Source organism: Acomys minous (genome assembly GCF_964271855.1).
Source record: "Acomys minous genome assembly, chromosome: 10".
NCBI lineage: Eukaryota > Metazoa > Chordata > Mammalia > Rodentia > Muridae > Acomys > Acomys minous.
Window position 1 is genome coordinate 119,646,589 of NC_140491.1, and position 17,953 is coordinate 119,664,541.

General features: G+C 35.5%; 2 protein-coding genes across 2 annotated transcripts; both read left to right on the forward strand.

Annotated features, from left to right (window-relative positions):
• Positions 1–1,752: 1,752 nt before the first annotated feature.
• On the forward strand, positions 1,753–2,733 carry LOC311607347 (olfactory receptor 5M11; the record flags this gene model as incomplete). The annotated part of the gene is made up of 1 exon (XM_084798999.1): positions 1,753–2,733. The coding sequence occupies one exon, from the start codon at positions 1,753–1,755 to the stop codon at positions 2,731–2,733; it is 981 nt and encodes a 326-aa protein (XP_084655125.1).
• Positions 2,734–10,534: 7,801 nt separating this feature from the next.
• LOC311606794 (olfactory receptor 5M5) lies at positions 10,535–11,491 on the forward strand (the record flags this gene model as incomplete). Its single annotated transcript, XM_084798206.1, has 1 exon — positions 10,535–11,491. The coding sequence occupies one exon, from the start codon at positions 10,535–10,537 to the stop codon at positions 11,489–11,491; it is 957 nt and encodes a 318-aa protein (XP_084654332.1).
• Between the last annotated feature and the right edge of the window lie 6,462 nt (positions 11,492–17,953).

Here is a 17,953-nt window from a genome sequence, read left to right on the forward strand (position 1 = left end):
CAAAGGTATTATTTGTCCCAAGTCAGATGGAAGAAATCTTAGGAGAACGATGCCCCATTTCCTTTAACGGTGGTCGAGTAGGTTTTTGGTGGCTTTCTTGATCTACGGAGGGTTATTTTCCATGGGATTGGTTACAAGTCATTTGGTCTTATATATAGAGAAAACAAGGTTGGACTGAGATTTTTCAACTTATCTTTTTGATAAGTTGAAATACTAACTTGTCATACAAAAAAAAAAATGCCCTAAGTATCAATTCCTGAGCAGCTGAAACATTCACATGCAGGTGATTACAAGCCGATACAATTCCATTGTTCAAATCCCTAGGTTAGTGAGTGAGTATCTATACCAATTACTAATTTTCTTTAATTAAATCTTTGGGGGTATGTGCAATGATAGTTTTGGAAATAAAAGCTGCAGGTTACAAATTTGATATAGTGTTCAGCAGTTTCTTGTGTCGGTTGCTAGTGTCTTGGGTAGAAATTTTCCGGGGCAAGGTAAGAATAAAATTATAAAATCTATGTCCACACACTTGTTTTTATATCATTTGGGATATTTATTTCTTGGAATCAGTTATCAATTAGTGTTAATGTTAGTCTAGGGTCTAGCTGCAGTAAGTATGTGCTTCTCACTTAGATTAGTCATAAAATGTTTAAAATTTATTGGAATTAAGTATTTATAATAATCATAATACTACACAAATAAAATTTTTATTAATTATTTAACAAATAAAATACACAATAAATAAGTTTACTGCAGGAGACACTAAAATTTTTTTTATCACATTAATAATTTTATAACAATCTGTTAAAAGAGTAGACACACATACACATTTTCCATAATTATCACAAAAGGGCATCCATATCAAAATACCACAAAGGAAATAATAAATTGAAAATGTATTCATTCTATAAAAAAACTAGTGTAGAAATTCAAAAGCCTTATTGCTAAGTGATTGAAAAATATTATTATCTATATGGTACTTTTCTTTTTCTTAATCTGGTTCACTTTTCCTAACATAAAATTCTAGAGTTCCATATATTTTTCTACAAATAACATGACTTCTTTATTTCATAGGATGGAATAAAACTCCATCAAAGAGCAAAATATTTCATTGAAATGGATGTGAATTTAATTGAATTCTAAGCTTTCTATGAAGTACTTTTGCACATAAAAATTTTAAGTTGTAATAGTTTCCATATTTTAAATAACATCAGAAAAATATATAAGATTCTTTTTATTTTTCATAGATAATAATTCCTACACCTATCAAATATTTGGTTTATTTTGTTCTCTTAACCAGAATACAAATATATGTTGAATGCTCTTGGCACAGTTGAACAGGACTTTGTTTTACTCATAAATGCTACTATGAACCTTGGATGTCAATATATAGGTGTATGAGATGTCCTGGAAACATGGAAATAAAGAGACTGTGTTAGATTCATGTATGAGGGAAGTATTAAGAAATGCCTCAGAAAGAGACATTAATCTGCTTAGCTTTGTAGGATTGGTAGATTGGGAGACAAACCAATTTAGGGAGAGATAGGACAGATGCATCAAAGATTTACTCATATTGTTATAGGCATAAAATTAGAAGCACAATCTAGAAGAATGAAAACTAAAGAGAATGATTATTGTATAATTTACTACACATGTAATATTTTAAGAAAAACATGATATTAACTGTCATTGTTTTTATCTCTATGCCTGTCTTGTTTCCACAGCCTGAAGCACAGCTTCAGATCTCAAGAGATGCTCCTCACAAACAACACAGAAATTACAGAATTCATACTACTGGGCCTCACAGATCGCCCTGAACTCCAGCCTCTCCTCTTTATGCTGTTTCTGTTTGTTTACCTGGTCACTGTCTTAGGCAACATGGGCATGATGGCCCTGATCAGACTGGATTCCCGGCTTCATACACCCATGTACTTCTTCCTCAGTAACTTGGCATTTGTGGATCTATGCTATACCTCAAATGCTACACCACAGATGTTGACCAACTTCTTATCAGACAAGAAGACCATTTCCTTCATTGGCTGCTTCATCCAGTGCTACCTTTTCATTGCCTTTCTCCTCACAGAGTTTTACATGCTAGCAGCCATGGCCTATGACCGCTATGTAGCTATATGCAATCCTCTGCATTACAGTGTGAAAATGTCCAGGAGAGTCTGCATCTGCTTGGCCATATGTCCTTATGTTTATGGCTTCTCAGATGGGCTATTCCAAGCCATCCTAACCTTCAGTATGACCTTTTGTAAGTCCAATGTCATCAACCACTTCTACTGTGCTGACCCACCACTCATTAAGCTGTCTTGCTCTGATACTTACATCAAAGAACATGCCATGTTAATATCAGCTGGTTTCAACCTCTCCAACTCGCTCACAATCATCCTCGTGTCTTATGCCTTCATCATTGCTGCCATCTTAAGGATCAAATCAGCTGAAGGAAGACGCAAGGCATTCTCCACCTGTGGTTCCCACATGGTGGCTGTCACATTGTTTTATGGAACCCTCTTCTGCATGTATGTGAGACCACCCACTGACAAGACTGTGGAAGAATCCAAAATTATAGCTGTCTTCTATACCTTTGTAAGTCCAGTGCTGAATCCATTGATCTACAGCCTGAGGAATAAAGATGTAAAGCAGGCACTGAAGACAGTCCTCAGGAGAAACGTTATTAGGACAGCATTGATGCCTCCAGTTTTCAAAACTGCAACTAGGGTTTCATGACAAACACTTTTGTATTTTGATGAGTTTTTAAAATATATATTTTATTAATTAATTCATATTAATTTCAATGGTTATCCCATCCCTTGTATCCTCCCATTCCTCCCTCTTGCTTTTCCCTTACTCCCCTCCTCTATGACTGTGACTGAGGGGGACCTCCTCCCCCTGTATATGCTCATATGGTATCAAGTATCTTCTTGGTCGCCTGCTATCCTTCCTCTGAGTGCCACCAGGCCTCCCCATGCAGGGGACGAGTTCATGTGAAATTCAGTCCCCACTTTCTACTCAACTGTAGAGAATGTCCTGTCCTTTAGCTAGATCTGAGTAGGGGTTCAAAGTTTACTGTAGTTATTGTCCTTGGCTGGTGCCATAGTTTGAGCAGGACCCCAGGGCCTCAATCCCCCCATCATAATGTTCTTCTTGTAGGTTTTTAGGACCCTCTGGGTCTTTCTATTTCCACATTCTCCCATGCTTGTCTCACCTAGAGTCCCAATAAGATGTCCTCCCCTCTTTCCCACTTTCCTAGTAAGTGAAGACTTCATGGGACATGCTCCTTGGGCTAGTGTCCAGATATAAGAGCTTCTCAGTGGCCATATATTCGGTGTGCTTGTTAAATGTTTTGTGTTTTGAGATAAATCATTAGACCTCATTTTATCATGTTTTCCAGCCTGCATTTCATTGGATGAGTGATAATCATTGTTCGTAGTTAGTTTGATTAGATTGAAAATCACACGGGAGATGCATCTCTTTCTCTGCCCGGCAAGTAGTTGTAGAGAGGTTAACCTAAGAAAACAAACATGTTGAATGTACACAACACAATCTTAATTGGAGTCACAAACAGAATACAAACAAATGCAGATGAAAGCATGTACAGTCATTCAACTCATGCTTTCTGACTGTGAACACGTGTGATCAAGACACCTCTCTCCTGCTTTGTGCCTTCCTACCATGATGACTATATACTCCTTAAAACAATGAGCTGGTTTTTTGTTTTGTTTTGTTTTGGTTTGGTTTGGTTTTTTGAGACAGGGTTTCTCTGTGTAGCCTTGGCTGTCCTGGACTTGCATTGTAGACCAGGTTGTCCTTGACCTCACAGAGATCCACCTGCCTCTGCCTCCCAAGTGCTGGGATTAAAGGCATGCACCACCACTGCTGGGCAAGCTGATTTTTGTTTGTTTGTTTGTTTGTTTTTTCACGAGGATTTTATATATGTATCTTTATTATAAAAAATAAAGTAATGAGATCATATTAGTCCTTAATGTATTATGTTCTTCTTATCAGATGTATTCTCACAGCAGAGAGCACAGGATTGTTGCAAACTAGTGCACAGATATCAATGCAGTATATACATTAAAACAGTGAATCACATTCCACCTCAGGTCTGCATGTTCAAATCCATGTTGTAGACAGATCCTCAGATGAATAGGCACATGATATGTGGAGAAGGCCTGCTCTAACTAACTGCTATGCCAAGTCGTCTGCTTGTGTCATTACTGGAAAATAGTTGTTAAAATGAGTTCACAGGATTATACAGGTTCTCAGAGAAGTACCTTCCATAGATAGACCCAACAGTCTTTTTCTTGAAGGACTTTTGAGAAACAATGCTACATCTATACTCCCCATCCTACTTACCACCTAAAGTGAGTAAAAGCATACAAATAGTGCTTTTCTGTTTCTCAGTGATGTGCTTGTGTGGAGAAGGATTCATACAAGAAGCATAAGACTGATGAAGTTTGCTTTTGTAGAGGTAAAACTGTTGATCCAGGGTGCTTGTGTTTTGAAATTCTACTTTCTTCTGACATTCAGGATTGTGATATCAGTTTTGGTTTCATCTTTATAAAAATTAGAGGAGGTTGGTCTGAGGGTAAAGACTCAAATCAGAAAGTGGGAAACATGAAGCCTGAGTAAGCAGCAAACCACCGCAGATGGTGATTCTCTTGCGGTAATTGGCCCTTCTATTTCCAGTTACTTTAGGCTAAATAATGATGTTCATTTTATTCTTTATAACACATGCCAGTGAATATTTTTCTGTAAGCAAACAAAACCATTCCTTTGGCAACACAAAATGCCATAGCCTCGGGATCAGTGCTGAAAGACGGACTAACAGAGCGCCAAGACACTCTCCCTTTCAGAACGTTTTATTGTCTGAATGTGCTGAATATATCACCAGCTCTGTTTCACCATTAAAACAAGATAATACCATGCATTCATATGATTTGTCTCTAGTTGTATATAAAGTAATTATATCCTAATATCATTACATGTTTTGTTGTTATTATTTGACTATTATCACTTTGGCTACTTAATTTTATAATTCACATGGCCCCATGAAAATACCCAAAAGAACAGAATTTCTATCAATATTTTGTACCACTTCCAGCATTCAAGATAAGGATATCAATGCAATTCAGTGTTGAAACATAACTCACTCTATGTGGTTATATTGTACCTTATGCTATATTGCTCATTCTATGTGTTGGTTGCAAGGCTATGTGGTAGGTACACTTAAATGTAAGCTTCTGCTTGTCCTGGAGATTAGTCTTTCTTAGTCACTCTAGTCTGTTTATTGGTTTTATAGATTTTTTAATATTTTCAAGTATCATCTGTAAGTAAAATGGTCTTACTCCCTAACAATTTCATTGGTCTCATTTCATACTCCTTCCTTGTTGAACTTTCTTATCCTGGAACAACAATTTTTGAAGAGGTAGTTATATGTCTATATTTGTGCCCAATTATTAGAAAAAGTTATTTTATACACACATAGTGTACATAGTTGGCTACACCATTTTATTTTTATTAATTTGACTTTGTTATTTACAATTTTACTTTATTTTATTTTTTATTTTATTAATTTATTCATATTACATCTCAATGGTTATCCCATCCCTTGTATCCTCCCATTCCTCCCTCCATTTTCTCCTTACCCCCCTCCTTACTGTTCCTGAGGGGGACCTCCTCCCCCCGTATATGCTCATAGGGTATCAAGTCTCTTCTTGGTAGCCTGTTATCCTTCCTCTGAGTGCCACCAGGTCTCCCCATCCAGGGGATGTGGTCATATATGGGGCACCAGAGTTCGTGTGAAAGTCAGACCCCACTCTCCACTCAACTATGGCTAGATCGGGGCATCCCATGAAAGTCTTCACTCACCAGGAAAGTGGGACAGAGCAGAGGACATCCTATTGGGACTCTAGATGAGAGAAGCATGGGAGAATGGCAAAGTAGAAGGATCCAGAGGGTCCTAGAAACCTACAAGAAGAACATTATGATAGGCACATTTGGGCCTAGGGATCCTGCTCAAACTATGGCACCAGCCAAGGACAATATGTGCAGTAAACTTCAAACCCTACCCAGATCTATTCATTTGACTTTTTATGTACACAGAATATCACATCATAAGGGTGCTTTCATATAACTATTTATTGTTTATTGAGTATACTCTACATCCCCCCTCCACTTTTCTTCATTCATTCTTCTGACCCTTTAGAGTCCAAAAAAATCTATTCATCAATGTAATGTAGGTATGAGTTCTTAATACACACACAGATGCATGCATGCACACACGTGTGGACACACTCACACCCACACAAATGATTTTACTGATTGCTTCCTTGCACACTCACCTCATCCTTCATAACTTTAGGATTTTGAAGCCAAATTTCTACATCTATGATTATTTTCAAATTTTAGTTAATAAAGAAATTGCTAGATTAGCTTATCTCCTGGACAATCAAATATGAATACATTATTTTATGTATTTCATGTCCTGAAGTATTGCATGAAAATTTTAATATGTTTAAGAGATATTTAAACTGTATAAATTTGCCTTCTAATAATTTTATTAAATGCAATTATATTATTTTTCAGGTCTAAGAAATCATTTAAATAATAAAATTATTAGAAAGTATTGCATATTGAGTTTAGTAATGTGGATATTTAGGTTTTTCACCATTATGAGGGGTTGTACAATTCACAATCCCAGCACTGAAAGAATCATAGAAAAATCAAAGTTCATGAATTATGTCAAAATATTATACCATGAGTAGTTATAGTCATTTTCTTGAAATAAATAGTGATTGCTAATGAAAAATCCTCTGAGAATCAATTCATAAACATATAAAATATGCAGTTCAAGATGATTACAAGGTGATGCAATTCCATTGCTCAAATCCCAAGGTTCTAGTCAGCACATCTCTAAACAAATTACTGTGTTTCCTTTAATTATTTCTTTAGGGTGGGTGAAAAATGCTTCTGGGACAAACACTCCCAAGTACAAATAGGCTATAAATCAGTTTCATCGGCTCCTTAATTGGACATCTAGTGGTTCAGGGAAAACTTTTCCTGAGTTAAGGTAGGAAAGAAAATCATGACCTTTGTTTTCCTAATTTTTCTGTTTGTTTCAGTTTGGATATTCATCATGAGGAGTCAAGTGTCAACAAAACTTCTTGAATACTAATCTAAAGTCTTGTCTTTCTGAAACATGGGAGTATATGTGTGTTACTTAGATTGGTCATTGAAAAATATTAAAATTGTATTGAAATTATGTGTTTGTGATTATCATTTTGGCTGACATATTGCATTTCATTAATTAATTAAAGTAAATAAATTATTCATCTCACTGATGAATAAGTTTAATGGAAAATTCTCTAATACCCACAAAACATCTTCACTATAAATTAATGATAAAAGACCATAATTTTAAAAGAGAGAATAGAGGAGCGTATCAAGGGGTTTAGAGGAAAGAAAAGGAAAGGAGAAATGAAATAATTATATTACAATCTCAAAAATAAAAGAATAAAAATAAAAAGAAAGATAGATTATTTTCAATTTTATTCCTTTTTGGAGAAATGAAAGTATTATGACTTTTAAATGTTTATTTTTAAATTATTTGATGGAGAAAATTGGGATCAAATTTAATATACTTAAGAGGTATATTAGGAATTATGAGTTTAGAATTGATAGACTCATAACTGAAGTATAGGAATTGTAGAAATGGTAGGTACTTTGGAAATTGTTCAATGCCTGACACTGAAAAGGTACAAACTCAAAATATCATGGAAAGAACGTGACACTGTGCAGAGAGATGTTATGATCTAAATGAATTATTAAGAGTTTTACCTGAAAACATAGAAAGTTCTATTAATTTCTACTGTCTTAATGAGACCTAGACATCAGTGTCATTTGTTATAAAGAGGTAATATTTCTTGCCGTCTTATCTGAGAAGCATGGCAGTGGAAACCCAGGAGAGGATGGAGGTGCTGGAGTCCCTGATGGTAAAAGATGCAAGAGCAGTGCTCACTCCCAGGAAGTTTCTCATAGAAACTGCATGGTGTCATAAATATCTGCCTTATCCATCTCTGTTTTTATTTCCTACCTTACATTCTCATAGTCTATTACTATTCTCACTATCTTCTCTGTTGCCTTTTGCTCAGCCAGGCAGTTAGGTGCCCAACTACTGGATTTAAAATTCAATAATTTTTACTTTTATTTTGCGTTCCTTTCCTTGACTAAAAATTTTCTCTATTTTTACATTCCATATTTCAGGTAGTAGTACTTCAGATACCAGTGACAACTGTAGAGCTGATCTTATATATGTCTTTATGGTTTTTTTAATTATAGTTGATTATGATTCTTATCTTTCTAATTTTTAGGATGGAAATTGTAGTCACACCAAATTTAACCTATATATTCACAATGCTTACAGACTTAATGCAATAGTCTTTTCTATTTAAAGGCAAGCTATGTAACTTACCAAATAATGAGATTAGTTATTATATTTTAATACAAAAAATACACATATATGGCTATATTTATTTAAATATCTTATTTATTTGTTAATTTTCCAATCTAGAGAGAAGTTGTTAAGCTGGAGGCAATGAAATTTTATGATAGTTTATATTTCTGTTTTATTTCCTTTCATAAAGAATATAAATGTTGAACTAGGAGGATGGCTAAGCTGTGAAAAGCTAGACTCATAACCAAATATATAAGAATATAAATGTTTAAGAACCTCATCAATATGCATGTTGATTCATAATTACTACTAAATTTCAACTAAGTCAATGTCATATGGATATAGCAATTTAGTAGGATATGTATTGTTTACTGTGCTTCCTCATGATTTCATTCTGGTATTTCTCATATACATTGAATAGCTTCCATTTCAATGAAAGTCTCAAGTGAAATGCCTTCATATATAATGTTCAAATTACTTGAGAGTCCTTCTATTTTTTCTAGGTAATTATATAAATTCCTCAAACCCCAGACCAGCTCTAATGTTTGTCAATACCTAGACTTATTTTTAAACAAAACTACCTACTTAGTTTAAATATTTATTTTTGAACCATGTCATTTAACTATAATTTTCATCACTCTGATCTCATGGCACAGTCACCTTTTTCAAAGCGAAGTACATTATTGGTTATCCTATTTATTAATCCAGTAGATAATTTCTATGCATGTGATGTTCACTATTGTTTATGTATTAGGTTATCTCAAATAAGTATGCATATTGTGATATCATCATCAAGTCAAGTAAATAATTGGTACTTGTGTTTGATTCAGCTACTATAAACAGCGCAAATATATATTGGGTGAATTGGGCACCATAAGGGGTTATTGTTTGTACCATTCTAGAACAAGTCAGAAGATTTGTATTCTGTGGCTTGATTGAAGACAGGTTGAAATAAAACTTTTATTTCTAACAATATTTTAGTAGATTTTCCATAAAACAATCGATCCTAATCTTTAAAATAGGACTTTCATAGGATATGACAACACATGGCTCATGTTAACATCAAGTAAAAATCCCATCCCATATTCAGAGTGGTGGTTTAAACAGACACAATTCTCTGGTTCATTTCAGTTGACTCTTGTGGCCCCCCCTTACTCATCATTGGTTCATAATATAAATAGCTCTAATAGTTACTGAATTTTACTCTCTTATACAATCTATTCTAAAATTTAAAAAAAGCTGAATACACCACCCAAATCCATAATTAATATACATTATGTAGAGTGTCAACCAAGAATTCTTGTTCTATTAATCTATTAGAATTGACATTGTCTGATCTGATACTCTCTGAAAGTATAATGTGTTAATTACAAAAGCACATTCTGCCCATTGAGCTAAGAATAATTACCACTCCTTTCACTCACTTTTGCCTTACTACAGCAAAAGTAGTCAAACTTTTTCCACATGTAATTATAGATATTAATTTAATATTTCTGCTCCACTACAAGAACAGAATTGCCAAAATTTTGTCTTATGATTGATTTGGGGGAACAAATGGAAAGGTAAATTGATACGAAAATGAAAATGTGACCTAACTATTAGTGACTAAAATTCTCATATAAATCTTTGTTATTCCCAGTTCGTAACTTCTTCCTTTTGTATGTTGACATAAATACTACCATTTGAAACATTGTACTACTAAAATTTATCTAGGATAATTTACTTCTGGTATTTTCAACTCTTCCCTTCTTTCTTTCTTTCTTTCTTTCTTTCTTTCTTTCTTTCTTTCTCTCTCTCTCTCTTTCCTTCTTACCTTCCTTCCTTCTTTCCTTCCTTCATCTTTCTTTCCTTCTTCTTTCTTTGTTTCTTTGTTTCTTTCTTTCTTTCATCTTTCCTTCTTTCTTTCCTTTCCTTATTTTAAGATGTGAAAATCCAGTGCACCACCTCTGATATTCTCAGACCTTAGAAACAGCTGTGTAGGGTGAATAATAAGAGTGATGTGAAATAGGGGGAAAAGAGGGAAAAAATCTAACGTGCATCTCGTTTACCCCTCTCTACTCCCTCTAAGTGAGCATGGTGGCACCTAAGAAAATGGTCAGAGGGAATTACTCCATGGTGACTGAATTTATTCTCTTGGGATTGACAGACCGTCCAGAGCTGCAGCCTGTCCTCTTTGTGCTCTTCCTGGTGATCTATTTGATTACAGTGGGGGGCAATCTTGGCATGATGGTGCTAATCAGAGTAGATTCACGCCTGCATACCCCTATGTACTACTTTCTTGCCAGCTTGTCTTGCTTGGATTTGTGCTATTCTACCAATGTGACTCCCAAGATGCTCGTGAACTTTTTATCAGAGAAGAAGACCATTTCTTATGCAGCTTGTTTAGTCCAGTGTTATTTTTTCATTGCTATGGTGATTACTGAATATTATATGTTAGCTGTGATGGCCTATGACAGGTACGTGGCCATCTGTAACCCTTTGCTTTACAGCAGCAAGATGTCCAAAGGTGTCTGTGTCCGTCTGATTGCCGGTCCCTATATCTACGGCTTCCTGAGTGGCCTGATGGAAACCATGTGGACTTACCGGTTGACCTTCTGCGGCTCCAACATCATCAACCACTTCTACTGTGCTGACCCTCCTCTCATCAGACTCTCCTGCTCTGACACTTTCATTAAGGAAACATCTATGTTTGTAGTAGCAGGATTTAACCTCTCCAATTCCCTGCTCATAATCCTGATTTCCTACCTGTTCATTCTCACTGCCATCTTGAGGATGCGCTCTGCCGAAGGTAGGCGCAAAGCCTTTTCCACCTGTGGGTCGCATCTGGTGGCGGTGACTGTGTTTTACGGGACTCTGTTCTGCATGTATGTTAGACCTCCCACAGACAAGTCAGTGGAGCAGTCCAAAATCATTGCTGTATTCTACACTTTTGTAAGCCCCATGTTGAACCCCATCATTTATAGTCTGAGAAATAAAGACGTGAAACATGCTTTTCGGAAGCTGGTTAGAAGAAATGTGCTTTCAAAGTAAAATCACTTTATCTTTTTAATTCAAATAAAAGTTTTGTTTATGAAAGTAATACCTAACTTATTCTTGCTGAAATTCACTTTATATACAAGATGAAAAGATATATCTCACCCTATGATCATATAGATGGGGAGGAGGTCCCCCTCAGTCACAGACATAGGGGTGGAGATTAGGTGGAAAGTGGGAGGGAAGGAGGAACAAGATGATACAAAGGATGGGATAACAATAAAGATGTAATATGAATAAATAAATTTAATAAGAAAGGATATATCTCACAACAACATATATAATACGTAAGTGCAAAATACTACATACTATGTAGAAGTCCAATTCATGTGCAAGTATGGGGAGTTAGTCTTCTGTTAAGCAGTTTTACATTCATGGCTTTCTATATATTACTTTTATGTAATTAAAAGTAAGGATTTGTTACACTAAAATATTCAATCTTAATATAAATGTACAAAGTAAAAGAGTGAACTATTTCTCTCTTCCATTCCTAATATCCAGACTGAATTTAACATTTTTAAAAGTCTTTTACAAAATGACTTTTATACTAATAAATAAATGCATAACCATGTTTGTATGGATAGGCACAAATTTGGCAAAACATAAACTGAGGAGCAGAGCTATTACCATGCAGGGTTGTCATGCTAGTTAGTATATTACAGGGTTATCAATAGGTGTGCTGATTAGTCTCAGTTTATCACCTTCGGTTTTGACCCTGGCACTTCATTTACTTCTTTCTCCTTGTAAGAATCCCTTTCAACCAAATGCATATCTGCTAAAGCAGAATACCAGAGGTTCCATAAGATTATCCCTTTAAATATTCACTTATTTCTTTAAAGATTTTCCTCTGTATTTTGTATGTGTGTTTTGTCAGTGTGCGTGTGTGTGTGTGTGTGTGTGTGTGTGTGTGTGTGTGTGTGTGTGTGTGTCTGTGTTTACATGTGTGCCTGATTACTTGGAGATCAGAAGAGGGTATCAAATGCCAATTGTGAGCTGCCATCATTGTGCTGGGCATCAAACTGTCTTCTCTGGAAGACTAGCCAGTGTCTCAAGCTCTTTTTGCCTTATCTTCAAGCTCAAATATTTCTTATTATTTGAAGGTATACTTCATTGCAGCATTTCTTTTCTTTCTTTCTCCCACTATTGTGGACATGTGTTTTACACATACATACATATATACAGTCACATGTATATATTATGCTATGCATATATCATGTGTATGTATCTTTCACATGCTCTTGTGATGGCAGAGGACTCTAGAAGAGGGCATTAGCTCTCCTTTATCAGGATGCACTCTTGGTTGTAAGCCACCGTGTAGGTGCTGGAAAGTTACTCCATGTCCTCTGCAAGACCAAAAATGTGTTTTAACCACTGAGCAATCCTTCCAGATGTTTTGTAATAACCCAAGTCAGGAAAAGAAGGATTTCCTATAGACACTATGAATATCTTGTGTCTTCATGATTTTTTTGGTAGAATTATTAGTGAAATTTCACATTTCTGGAGTTAAGTATCTTTCACATCCGTCCTTCTTTCTTCCTTATTAATCTTTTTTTTTTTTCAGGATGGGCCAGATATTTGATATTTGTACCACAGTTTAAATATGATCCACTGTTGTTCTGTACAATGAGTAAAATGATTTACAATTTTAGAATGAAAAACCTTACTACTTTTGTAGGTGTTTTTACACTAAAGAAAGCAATTTTCTTCTTTTATTTTGGATTTCTGGTAAATTTGATGTTCTTTTTCTAAGCAAAAATAACTTTCATTTACTAAGTTTCCTCATAGGGTATGCATTGCTTCTAGTGTGAAATGGTAGTACATTTTGTAGAAATTGCAGCATTATAAGGTGAATAAGAGTAGACAATGGATTGCTTGGTTTTGTAATACAAAACAGTTTAAGTGCTCAAGCAGTGGAAGAAGTGTCAGTTCATTCTCAGTATATGAAAGCCCACTTTATGACTAAGACATAAACTTGTTATGTTTCATCAGGCAGGTTTGGCCACTGATTTGGGACTGCATCTGTTGATTTGGATATCAATGCAAAAGAGAAAACCACAGAATGTCCTTATTCCTCTCAATAGAAACATTCTTCCTTTGTTGTTTTTCAAAATTTTCTTTATAGCTACCCATGAGTTTGTTTTTTGTTCAAAGCCACACATAACATGACACTTTCAGAGTATTTATTCTATGTTAAGCCACACATTATTTATAAACCGTGATATGTTTTAAATATCTTTACTTTGAATATTATATTGTTAATGCATTCTGCTAAAACACACACACACACACACACACACACACACACACACACACGGATTTTAAAATAGTCTCTAGTTGGTTGGATTCTCCTTAAACACACACACACACACACACACACACACACACACACACACTGCTATCTAAACAGGCTTTTAGTTTGCAAAGCCAGTCTCCTATTATTCAGATATCAGGGTCTATTAATGCTCTATACTTACATTATAAAGGCACTAATGATTCACTAATAATGGTATTTATAGTATTGTAAACTTAATATACTTTTCCTGTCAGATATTTTCATGGAACTATCATTTGCACATATCCACACATGCACATATGAAGAAGATAAAGAATATACATTGTAAAATTTATTATATCTTTTTATTTGTATGTGGTATGTATGTGTGGAGAGCAACATACAGGAGTTGTTTATCGTTTGTTTGTTTGTTTGTTTTACGGTTTTCTGAAGCAGCATTTCTATGTACTTTTGGCTGTCTGGGAAATCACTATGTAGACCAGGCTGGCCTCAAACCCAGAGATTTGCCTGTCTCTGCCCCTGAAATGCTAAGACTAAAGACCTGTGCCACCACTGCCAGGTAGATTTCTGCTTGTCATTTTCTCCTTGTCAGGAGAATCACACTCTCCTAGTCATTTGTATTCCAAAGTGCTTTACATTTATCTGGCTGCTACTGCCAATATGTATACTGCAAAGTGAATTATGAAAAAACCCAATGGTTTTCCTTAGAGCCAGCAATGGAGAGAAGCACTGTTTTGCCACCTAATGGCTTCTCAGAATATTGAAAAACAATCCTCTAACACCAACCACGCTATCATTCAGAACGTGTTGAAGAGTATATAGGAGCCCAAGGGACATTACTTACCAAAATACGGATTTTTTCTACTCTGTAGGCAAAAATGAAATAGTATATGTTTTATGCATTTGTGGTTGTTGAACTCTCAAATAAACAGAAGAAAAAAATCATTATTACAAAACCGAATGTTCTGGTTAAATTTGTGTCTAGATTGGGTTAACTGAAGAGAGACAATCCATCTGAAATGTAAGTAACCATTCTCTGTGCAGGATCCCAGACTCAAAGAAAAGAGACAGTGATCTGAGCACCAGTGTTCTTACTGTTTCCTGTCTGTGCACACAAAGTAACCAGCTGCCTTACACTCCTAAGCACCATGCTTTGATCAGCTGCTTTGGCTGAAACGATAAGCCACAGTGAACTGTATCCTCTGGAACAATGAGCCAAAATAAATTATTTGTCTCTGATATAGTTGTTACAAATTTAAACACAAAAGTAAGAAGATAGTCCATGTAGGTTCTCTCACCTGTGAATCAAGATAAGCAGACCCTTGCAACACCCCGAAATCTGTGGAGGGAATGTCTTGAGTGGATGTAACAACTGTCAATAAAGCATTGTTTAGCCAATTAGCTGGGCAGAAGGACAGGAAGTGGAAGGTGGGACTTCCTGGAGAGGGGCATAGCAAAGATTGACAGTTGAGAGAGAGGAAGAAAATGGTTTACAGTTGACAGGGAAGGAGAGAGGAGCCTCCAAGGATCATAGTGGCAAGTGCTTGGGATATATGGATGTGATGAGGTTTAGAGTAGTTTGTTTATGTTAGTTTATGAGTAGATTGGTGGCAGTTTAGATTCTGTCCAGCATAGTGCAAGCAGCTTTAAAGTATGTTTCAGACTCTGTCAGTTATTAGCCATCTTAGGCCTAACCAATACAATTTACTGTAACAGAAATCATTTTTATTTTGTGACCAAGGATAACATTTTACCGCATTTTGAACCACACATGATATACATATACAAATACATGTGATAATACCAACCTCTATCTCTGAATTTCAACTCCTTCCATGATGTCTGCCAATGTACTCTCTCCTATCTTCACTTGTTTGTTACTCTTAGTAAGATCAGTTAGAGACGCCCGCGTGTATATGACTGTGGGAAATCCGCTGGAGCATGAGAATCCTTCCAGTTGTCATATCCTCCATAAAATAATGTTTCCTCCACCCCTGAGCCACAACCCATTGCCAATATCTCTTTAGTAATGTAGGAGGGCTGGAGGTAATCTATTCCAGGTCTTTTCCTGGATTGGCCACGTGTAGATCTTGGGTAAGAAACACAGCTACTGTAAGGTCACAGTTTCAACAGCCATGTCGTATCTAGGAGAGAGCACTGCATTTCACTTTACTCTTCACCACCATCTGGGTCTTATTTTTAACACTATTTCAAGGAAATCCAAGATGTCTCCGTGCTCCTCCCATTGATAAAGTTGGAATAGTTTATAAGTATTATGTGAATAAAACCAATGTTAATATCCTAAATTATGTAAAGGTTTTTTTATTGAAGTGTCAGCAATTGAACAGGGTGGTAAATTTTGATATGAATTTTAAAGTATGAAGAATGAGGGAAAATTTTTTGAAGAGGCAAATGAACTAAAGAAAATTTGATTTATCCCTAAATTATGGGTTACAATGGAAGAAAAGGTAACTGAGTGAGACAGGATGAGATAACAGAGGCATGGAATATATATGGTAATATTTTCTCTTAATTTGTTTGGCATAAGTGATAAATCACAACACATTTTAATATAAGCTATGACAGAAGGATAATGTTTTTGAGCCATTTTTCTCAGATGTTACTGAGGCACAACTTCTGTAAAAAGGAATTATTTTGCTTCCAAGAAGGGCAGGCAGATAACCACCATCTATCTAGTGCATGAAGTCCTCTTTGCAAGATCATTTTATTCCTCCTCTGCTTCCACTAAGCTCTAATGAAATGCCCATACCTCAAATTTAAGAATTCTTTGCATAATAGCGATAGAAATGCACAGTTAGGACATATTTTCATGGCTTTGAACTAGAATTTATTAGGGATATATGACTGTATGTGCTATCCTATTTTAAAAGTGAGGAACTGAAATGGATAGTTTAGAAAACCAGAAATACTCAGTGGGACAAACCACATTTTTTTTTTTTGGTTTGCTTGTTTTATCCATAGGTAACTACCTAATATGTTTGACTCATTTTAGTGAACATTTACCCACCAAATGGAATGAACTAACACAATCCTATACGCTTTCCTTTTTTAGCTGAGCACCTAACAGCTTTTGCAATGTAAGGAAATTGATTGTCTTTTCTATAGCTCAGTTGCTTCACATCAATATTTTGAAATTGGAGATAAGGTCTTTAATGGGTTTCTATCAGTATTAGTAAAAAAGTGTTAAGAATGCTGTTTATGAAACTATGCTGCCTTACTAGTCATATATATTATGAATATATAACCTCGGTGAAATTCAATGACTCTAAAATGTGCAGAACAACCTAGAAAATAATGAATTGGAGAAGTTTCCTCAATACATTGAACTGATTTGAAATTTCTCAATTTTCATTCACTTGTTTTTGCATTTTTCTAAACACTTAACAGTATAAATTAAGCAAACAAAACCAAAAAGCTAAAATGGCCTCACAATGTTAACTTTGAAAGGAACCTGTGTTCTGCGCATGATTGCTGCTTGTTTGATTACACTGTGCCAGGTTATGCAGCACAGTGGTTGTAAGGTCCTCGCCAAGACAGATGAAGTCCCTGAAGAGATCAATCTATTATTCCTAACTCCCTGGTTAAAACTGCCTGAGCTGTCTTCAGAGACTTATAATTGGAAGGATTGATGACTTCATTTATTTATTTTTATTTCTATTTTTAATGGTCTAGGGAAAAGCTCTACCTTATATATATAAGAAACACCCTTGGTTATTAGCCTTGAAGGCTCATTTGTTTTCCTACTTCCATTGTTCTTTATAGGTAAGTTGTTGGAAAGTAGATAAAGTGTGCCATTTTATGAGTTGTTAGGGTTGTTTTTCATGGAGTACAAGCATTTATTCATAGAAGTCAGGTATGGCTAAACAACTACTATATAACCTTGTTTATTTTGACTTATCTGTGTGTTTGTATAGTGAAAATACTCAAGATCTGAGAATGTGTGTTATAAATACTAAACAAGTAGTGAAATGCTCAAGGAAGATTGTGAATTCAAGCCAACCATATATATATATAGTGTGTGTGTGTGTGTGTGTGTGTGTGTGTGTGTGTGTGTGTGTGAAACTGCTGCTGGTTGAGGTTACAGGTTGCTGACCTCCCAGTTCTGAGAGCAATTCTGAGCTCTGGATTAAGTGTAGGCCTCCCGA